This window comes from Rutidosis leptorrhynchoides, chromosome 9 (genome assembly GCF_046630445.1).
Source record: "Rutidosis leptorrhynchoides isolate AG116_Rl617_1_P2 chromosome 9, CSIRO_AGI_Rlap_v1, whole genome shotgun sequence".
In the NCBI taxonomy this organism is placed as follows: Eukaryota; Viridiplantae; Streptophyta; class Magnoliopsida; order Asterales; family Asteraceae; genus Rutidosis; species Rutidosis leptorrhynchoides.
Genome location: NC_092341.1, coordinates 106,825,813 through 106,835,365, shown reverse-complemented (window position 1 = coordinate 106,835,365; position 9,553 = coordinate 106,825,813). Strand labels below are relative to the sequence as shown.

The following is a 9,553-nucleotide window of genomic DNA, read 5'->3' as shown; positions in this document are numbered from 1 at the left end:
CAGTGGGAGCGCAGAGCAATTTACGGTTTCTTTCACACAATTCATCTCCTACAAACAATCAATTTATCCCTTTTTATTTATCCTCTTCAATTTTGTGTTCAAATTCATTTTTCATCCCGCAAAATCATGTTTGCGTGTAATCCCAAATCAGATAGATTTATGGATTAGATTCATCAATTCAATTTCAACTTTTATACAATACCCTTTTAATTAATATCACCAATTTTGGAAACTTCTTTTTTGTTACATTCCATAAAAAATTACAACTTTTCATCAGTTCAATTACAAATTCGCATACCCGTTTGATCAATTTTGTCAAAAGATTAAAACTTTTTGGTTTATGATGTCTGGGTTATGGAGATTGAAAAAGATTCAAGATTTTGCAAGAATTTCAATCCTACGTGGCGTCGGAAGTCCGTACATTCGTCCCCGGTTGTTGACTGGTGTTCAAGCAAGGTATAAATGGGATCAAGGCGGTGGTGGTAGTGGTGGTGGTGGTTATGACGATGGAAAGACTACTGCGGTGACACGTAGGATTAAAGCAGAGGCTAATTGTCCTCGTTGTTCTAAGCTTATGAATCTTGTTTTTTCTAATAATGGTAATTTAATTCCGCCGGCTTCTTCGGCCGGTGATGAACCGGAATCTCCGCCGGAGATTGGTTCCGGTGGTACCCGGAAGAGTGGGTATCAGGCGGTTAACATTTGTCCTAATTGTAAAAGTGCTTATTATTTTAGGCCATATAAGATGGCTCCTTTACAGGGTAGGTTTGTTGAAATTGGTAGGGTTAAAAATAGTAACAAAAGACAGGGTGTTAATGATGATTATGATGATAATGGGAATAAACTTAGGGCTTCATTTTGGGAAACATTGAAGGCTTTTGGTGGTGAACCTCCCGAAAATTGGTCGAATTCTAATGGGCTTGCGGTGCATACTCCGCCCGGGCCCCCTTTTGTACCCGGTGTTAATGTGGTACGAGCGGGTGGTGGCGGCGGCGGAGGCAGTGGTGGAGATGGGAATGGTGATGGTGGTGGTGAGAAGTACGGGTGGGGCGGGTCGAATCTTGGAAAGAATTTGCCTACTCCTAAAGAAATTTGTGAGGGACTCGATAAGTTTGTTATCGGTCAACGACGTGCAAAAAAGGTTCAAACTTTTTTCCTATCTCGTTATGTGCATATGATTTTACTTAAATTTGCTTTGTGATCTTTTGATGGTATTGATTCGTTGATATAATCTTGTTGAGTATGCTTGTTAATTGGTGTAATTTGTGTGAAGTTGGGAGATAAGTTAATTGGAATATTGGATAATGCTTAGAGTTTATGTAAAGCATTTTGAATTCTTTTATATGCAGGTGCTTTCGGTAGCTGTTTATAATCATTACAAAAGGATCTATCACGCTTCGTTGCCGAAAAGGTGAGTCGTTAATTTTTCAGCTTTAATGGTTTCAAAGCAATTGAACTTATCTTTTTATTTCAAGCATTAAGTGCAGAACTAAATTAAATGTTCGATTTAGGTCAGGAACAGATCCCGAGGGATCTACCAATCAAGATGATGACGATAAGGTAGATTTAGAAAAGAGTAATGTTCTTCTCATGGGCCCCACTGGCTCAGGAAAAACGTTGCTTGCAAAGACTCTAGCTCGTTTTGTTAACGTCCCTTTTGTGATAGCTGACGCAACAACCTTAACACAGGTCAGTTATTTTCGTATCTTCATCTTGCTTTAATAAAAAGTAACCGAAACCCCCATTATGTAATATTGCCTTCCCAGTTTGATACTACTTTATTCTGATTTAAGCTAAGACATATGAAATTAATGACATATGTTAGAGACATGAGATTTGCATTATATTTATTTTGGCATCGATATCAAATCAAGTGAAAATGGGATCTTATTGCTATAGCAGTTAAACTCCCCTAATGATGATAAGATCGGTTTACTATGTACTCATGAACCAAAGATGAAAACTTTTTTATTTTGCAGGCTGGTTATGTTGGTGATGATGTTGAATCTATATTGCATAAGCTACTTACGGTACTAAAGTTCATACATCAGTTATTTGATTGCTTTAGATTATATTCAGTACAATTAAATTATGTTTCGTATGAAATAATCATCTCTGATGTTTGTGTTTTTAGCTTAAAGTTTTTAAATGTGGTTACTTCAACTCTCGTCTGCTTTCTTACTATTTACATATACGGTTTCCTTTTGGTTTCAGGTTGCTGAATTTAACGTTCAAGCAGCACAACAGGGGATGGTATACATTGATGAAGTTGATAAGATAACCAAAAAGGTATTTATTTTTTTATTTTTTATTTTTATAATCTTCATTCTTAGTTTCCAATCATGTATATTTTGATGCTTTTGCCCCCTGTTGTTTCATGCTTTTAGATCTAACCTTTAACCTTTATTTATTATTATTATTTTTTTTTTTGCTTATTGAATAGGCAGAGAGCTTAAACATTAGTAGAGATGTTTCCGGTGAGGGGGTTCAGCAAGCTCTACTTAAGATGCTTGAAGGAACTGTAAGCAATTATTTTATTCTCTTAATACTATTTAGTGTGAATTAGTCTTTAATAATCATTAATCTCCCAAATTTAAAGGATGATAGTTACTGTTTCTTGGCCTTAAATTTGTCATTATCTAGTTCCGACTTTAATTGTTTTAACCGAAATTATAATATTTTATGCAGATAGTAAACGTACCTGAAAAGGGTGCCAGGAAGCATCCGCGAGGTGATAACATTCAGGTACATCCAGATGATTTATGTTAATTCATATTTTGATTTCATATAATACTCACTTTTTAGCGTACTTGTACAAAAACATTATATAGCTTACATTTGTATGTGTTTTTGCACACTTGCAGATAGATACTAAGGACATACTTTTTATTTGTGGTGGAGCATTTATCGATTTGGAAAAAACCATATCTGAGAGGTGAATTTGTTGTTCATACTGGTTTTTTATTGTTTTTTCAGTATTTATTTAAATTTCGTAAGGATCTCCATATTAACTAAAATTTTGTTTTTTTTCAGACGACAGGACTCGTCTATAGGTTTTGGAGCACCCGTTCGTGCTAACATGAGAAATAGTTCAGTCACAAATGTTGCAGTTACATCATCTTTACTTGAGTCTGTAAGCATTCGTATATTCGGATTTTTTAGTTCTCACCTTATATTATTATGATCGTCGCTAGTTAGAATTAGTTACTTATATGTTATATTTCTCTCTATATATATATATTCAGGTTGAGAGTAGTGATCTTATAGCTTATGGACTTATACCTGAGTTTATAGGACGATTTCCCATTTTAGTTAGTTTATTGGCTTTGACCGAAGATCAGCTTGTTCAGGTATTAATAGCATATTTACAACTTCATAAATAATTATTCAAAAAATTAAATTGTTATTTTTTTTTATCTATTTTAATATTTGGATTATTGTTGGGCAGAAACATTTTGCGTGCCTGACCCATTTCAACTTGTTAAAAAAGGTTTTCCATTTTGACCTGTTACCCATTTTAACCTATATATGACAGGTCCTAATGGAACCAAAGAATGCTCTTGGAAAGCAATACAAGAAATTGTTTCAGATGAACGAAGTAAGCATCTCATTCATTTTGAAAAATTATTTTCACTTGTTTATTACAAATTATCATCGAGTTCTTTGGTCAACTTTAGGTCAAACTACATTTCTCAGAAAAAGCACAAAGATTAATTGCTAAGAAAGCAATGGCCAAGAACACTGGTGCCAGAGGTTTAAGAGCCTTACTTGAAACTCTTCTAACCGACGCTATGTATGAGGTACGCGTCTTTTTGGTTATGCACACATTTTTTAACTTAAAGGGCGCCAAATTGAATTCAGATTCCTTTTTAAAATCAGATTCCGGATGCTAAAACGGGTAACGATCGAGTGGATGCTGTTGTGATTGACGAGGAATCCGTTGGTTCTATAGATTCAATTGGATGTGGTGGAAAAATACTTATAGGGGATGGTGCATTAGATAATTATCTTGCACAAATGAGGTCTAGAGAGCACTCGGTAAATTTACTCATCTTTTTTTTTTTTTCTGTCGGAACTAAAGGTGGTTAAATGGGTGGGTCGGGAAGGTGAGGTACCCGAGTTAAACAGGTCTGCTAATAAGTCCACCCCAATTACAGTAATTGTGACGTGGGTGCAAATTTGGTGTTTTTGGGAGGAGAGTCTGAATGTGACGTGGTATTGTCAAATTTTGAAGTTAGACTATTGGTTACGATGTGTGGTGTGGGTTTTTTTTGTAATGACGTGGTAGCGTGGGTTGAAAATGTGAAGTTATGGCGGTGTGGGTTTGGGTGTTGGTTGAGAGTGTTATGATGAAGTAGCAAAATATAATTGGGAGTTGAGTAAAAAGAGGATAAAATTAAGTAAATAAAAAAAAATACTTCCAGCCAATGGTAAACGAGGAACGACGTTGCTGTATGCGTGGGCATCCCACTCATGCCCAAAAATTGGTTTATACAACGCTGCACAACACAAAAGAAGTTAAGAGTTGGTTTTAGCCAGCTCAGCTACCAGTGGCAAAAACAGAATTTTTTTTCAGCGGGGGCGAAATTTCTCTAAAACCGTTTGCATTCACTGTTATTTTTTTGGGCAAAATATGGAGTCTTTTGGGCAAGAAAAAAAATCTACTAGGGCAAAATAAAAAAATTCAAAACTTTAGGCCTAAAAATTTCAAATCCACTGGGGCGGTCGCCCCTGCCCCTTACTGTTTTCGCCCCTGTCCGTAACAAACAGTCATGTTATGGCAAAATTTGTATTCCTGACACAAATTTGTGCTGAATGCAGGAAGTTGATGGAGAAGGTGAAGAAGACACCTCATCGAAAGCGATGAGCATGTAACCTTACAACCGATACACCTAAATATGACCTTTTTTCTCCATTATTGACCGCATTGTATAAAACCCGATTAATAATCGGTGTAATTTATATACCTATATGTAGAACAGAATATAGCCATTTGGTTCGGGATTTAGAAAAGCAAGGAGGAGGTGGTGACAAAGAAAAAAGGAAGGAAAAATGTAACATTCTTGTTTAATCTTCTGTACATTGTACAAATACTAATAAGCTTTGCCAAAAGCAAATATGAGGGGTTAACCCATTTTATTTACATTATATATGATTACAACAACAACAACAACAGTACCCAATACCACTTGAGTGGTGTATGGGGGAGGTGAGATGTAGATAATCCTTCCCTTATCCGAGAATAAAAACAAGTCATTTCTCCACCCAGAAAAGTAGAGAAAGTCATCCCTCTCTTTATTCGGCGGATAAAGAGATTGCTTCCGAGTGGACCTCCGGCCTTTTTTTATTTATTTATAAAAATAGTAAAAAAAAAAAAAAAAAAAAAAATATATATATATATATATATATATATATATATATATATATATATATATATATATATATATATATATATATATATATATATATATTGAGACGCCATGAAAATGATAGAATCAAAATTTCATGGGTTTAAAAGTCTCCCTGAAAATCAATTTAGGCTCTAAGCGGCTAAAAAATAAAAATACTAATACTAGTACTAGTGTTAGTAAAAAATAGTTAAAAGCAATAGTAATAATATTAATACCACAAATAATATTAATAATTAATATTAACACACCCATAATACAATAATAGTAATAATAATAATAATAATAATAATAATAATAATAATAATAATAATAATAATAATAATAATAATAAAATTAATAATAATAAAAGTAATAGTAGTAGTCGTAATAGTACCAGTACTAGTAATACCAAGAGTATTATAGTAGTAGTAACAATAATAAAAATAATACTAATAGTAATAGTAATAATAATAATAATAATAGTAATAATAATAATAATAATAATAATAATAATAAAAATAATAGTAATAATATAAATAATAATAATAAAAATAATAATAATAATAAAAACTATCAATAATAATATAGAGATAATAATAATAATAAATAAAGTAATAATAATAATAAAAAAAAGTAATAAAAAGCAAAAAAAAAGCAAAAGTAAGAAACCTAATGAGAAATACTATTAAAAATAAAAAAAATAACATAAAAGGACGTAACCCTACTCGACTATTCTAATTCTAGCCCTCCACGCACCCCTATCAGAAGTCATGTCCTCAGTCAGCGAAAGCTCCCTCATGTCGAGCCTAAGTCTATCCATCCACCTACGTGTAGGTCTACCCCTTCTCCTTACGCCATCGACCGTGAGTGCCTCGACTCTCCTTACCGGGGCAATACGAGGTCGCCTCATCACATGCCCAAACCATCGAAGCCGTTCTTCCCTTAGCTTGTCGATGATGCTACAGACTCCAAGGTTTTCCCTAAACACACCATTTGGGATCCTATCTAACATGGTTTTACCACACGTCCACCTAAGCATCCTCATTTCTGCTACTTCCATCCTTCTCTCTTGGGCCTTCGTCATTGGCCAACATTCTGATCCGTACAACATGGCAGGTCTAATAGCTACTTTAAAGAATTTCCCTTTTAATTTGAGTGGGATCTTCTTGTCGCACAAGACCCCTTTCGCCGCTCTCCACTTCAACCAACCTACCTTAATACGATGAGTCACGTCTTCGTCTATCCTCCCCGATTTGTGGAGGACCGAACCTAGATATCTAAACGACTCTTGTGGGTGCAAGATCTGGTCCCCAATGTTGATAATCCCTCCACCATTTAGTTCATCCTCAGTCCTACTGAATTCGCACCTAAGATATTCTGTCTTTTGTCTGCTGATCCGTAACCCATTTTGTTCTAAGGCCTCCCTCCATTGTTCTAGTCTTCTGTTAAGCTCCTCATTTGATTCTGATACAAGCACGATATCATCGGCAAAAATCAGACACCAAGGGATGTTCTCTTGTATTCCTCGAGACAGCTCGTCTAGAATCAAAGCGAAAAGGAAAGGACTAAGGGCCGATCCCTGGTGCAAGCCTACTTCTATCGGGAAATACTCTGTGTTTCCCACAGGCGTCCTGACACAGGACTTCGCCCCATCATACATATCCATAATAGCTCTAATATATCTACTTGGGATACCCCTAACATTAAGTGTCTTCCAAATCAGCTTTCGCGGTACGCTATCATAGGCCTTTTCTAAGTCTAAGAAGACCATCTCTAGGCCCTTTTGTTTCTCCCTATACTTCTCCATAACGCTTCTTAAAATATGAATTGCCTCCATCGAAGAGCGCCCTGGCATGAAACCAAATTGGTTTTCTGAAACCGTAGTCTCGCGTCGAAGTCTAGTCTCAATCACTCTCTCCCAAAGCTTCATAGTATGACTAAGTAATTTTATGCTTCTATAATTACCGCAGATTTGGGCATCCCCTTTATTTTTGTAAATAGGGATAATCTCGCTGAGTCTCCATTCCGTAGGCATTTTATAACTTCTAAGCGTCTTATTGAAAAGACACGTCAACCACCTGACACCATCCTCGCCCAGGCACCGCCACGCCTCTATTGGGATCTGGTCTGGTCCTACAGCTTTGTTTCTACCCATCTTTCGTAGTGCCGAACTTACTTCTTCCTTCCTGATTCTCCTACAGAAACTGTTGTTCCGGAATTGTCCTATTCCCAAGTCCTGCGGAACTTCTTGGCGCCCAGGTCCTTCACCCACGAAAAGAGTTGAGAAATACCCTTCCCATCTTTTCCTAATTTCTTCTTCCTTCACTAAGGTTTGACCGGCTTCATCCTTGATAAACTTGATGTTATCTATATCCCTCCTCCTACGCTCCCTAGCTTTTGCAATCCTGTAAATATCATTTGCTCCTTCTTTGGAGTCTAGTTTCCTATACAAGTCTTCATACGCTTTATCTTTTGCACGGGCAACGGCCTTCTTAGCTTCTCTGTTGGCTTCTTTATACCTCTCTTCTGCCCTAGTTCTATCTTCACGTGTCCCGTCCCGGCATGTAATGAGCTCCTTAAACCTCTGTTGCTTAAGTGCGACTTTGGTTTGAACCTCATCACTAATCCACCATGATTCTCTATTAGACTTATGTCCTCTCGATGTCCCTACTGCCACACCTAAGGTTTCCTTGGCAACATCCCTAATAGCAGATGCCATCCTATTCCACATCTGATCTGCGTCCACTTGAGTAACGGTATCCATTCCTGCCTCTACTCTTTCCAACACTGAAGTTTTAAGAGTTTCGGCTTTCCCTTCAATCAGATTCTTCCAAAGGATCCTAGGTTGGACGGGTCTCACTCTTTTAGTAACCCGCCTCTGCAGAACCAAGTCCATGACCAATAATCTGTGTTGGGTGGAACAAGTCCAGGTAGTCAGGGCTCTACAGTCTCTGCAAGCTCTAAGGTCCCCTTTGCGAAGCAGCAAATAGTCAATCTGGGTACTATGTCCCCCACTGTGAAAAGTAGCTAGTTGTGCTTCCGTCTTCCTAAAGAAGGAGTTTGCAACAACCAGTTCGTGGGCAACAGCGAATTCGAGAATAGATCGTCCTTCTTCATTCCGCACTCCGTACCCAAAGCCCCCATGGACACCCGTATATCCGTCCGAGATCGTTCCTATATGACCATTAAGGTCTCCCCCAATAACCAATCGATGGTCGGCGGGGCAACTCCTCACAACTTCATCTAACGCTTCCCAAAAGCGAACTTTTTCATCATCTCCTAAACCAGCATGGGGTGCGTAAGCGCAAATGACCATGTAAGTCTCCTCCTGGATAACTACCCTAACCGACATAATCCTATCGCTACACCTATCCACACCCACAATATTATCCTTATAAAGGGGTCCTATAAGGATCCCTACCCCGTTTCTAGCTACTCTAGAACCCGAGAACCACAACCTGTAGTCGTCCACGTCAACCGCCTCTTCACCCCTCCATCTGGTCTCTTGAACACACAATATGTCCACTTTACTCTTACGTAGCGTATTTACAAGTTCACGGGCTTTGCTAGTCAAAGTTCCTACATTCCAACTACCTACTCTAATCCTAACGCGAGTATCTCTACTCCCTCTAGACCTACCCGCCCCTAAACTAATAGGACATGACCTCAAGTAACCATGCGTATGTGACGAGTTAATCTTACCCTATAAACAGCACACTAAGTAGAAAAGAGTTGCTAAAGACAAAGTAGAACAACTAGCAAAAACGCTAACGATAGCAAGAGTGCACAAAAAAAAAAAAAAAAAAAAAAAAAAAAACAAATACCGTAATAAGTAGTAACAGGAATAACAGGATTCCTACAGGTTGAAAATCAAAGCTACAGGTTGAAAAACAGTAGGTATATGGGAAAAAAAAAAAATGTAACTAAAAATAATAAGTAGTTATATGTAATGAAGAATCAAATAGAAGTGTAAACAGCACCGTTAGGTGCAAAAAAGGTAGTAGAACAGAAAAGTTAAGGGTCAGAGAAAACAAACACGGCCTTGTAAGAACAAGGGAGTTCCGGCAACCGGCGGCTACCGGCGGCACAGAGGTAGCAGAGCAGATAGCAAATTTGCGAGGTTTCTGGTTCGCAAGGACTTTTGCTCCAAGCTCTGTAATATT

The 9,553-nt window shown here is 37.3% G+C and overlaps 1 protein-coding gene across 1 annotated transcript; it reads left to right on the top strand.

Annotated features, from left to right (window-relative positions):
• Positions 1–5,128, top strand: LOC139865578 (CLP protease regulatory subunit CLPX3, mitochondrial-like). Its single transcript, XM_071853648.1, has 14 exons — positions 1–1,141; positions 1,350–1,411; positions 1,512–1,689; positions 1,980–2,030; positions 2,215–2,289; positions 2,444–2,521; positions 2,689–2,745; positions 2,865–2,935; positions 3,034–3,133; positions 3,246–3,350; positions 3,536–3,598; positions 3,678–3,800; positions 3,880–4,038; positions 4,822–5,128. Exons 1-14 carry the CDS (start codon positions 341–343, stop codon positions 4,873–4,875), a joined length of 1,977 nt encoding a protein of 658 aa, XP_071709749.1. The 5' UTR covers positions 1–340; the 3' UTR covers positions 4,876–5,128.
• Positions 5,129–9,553: the final 4,425 nt, after the last annotated feature.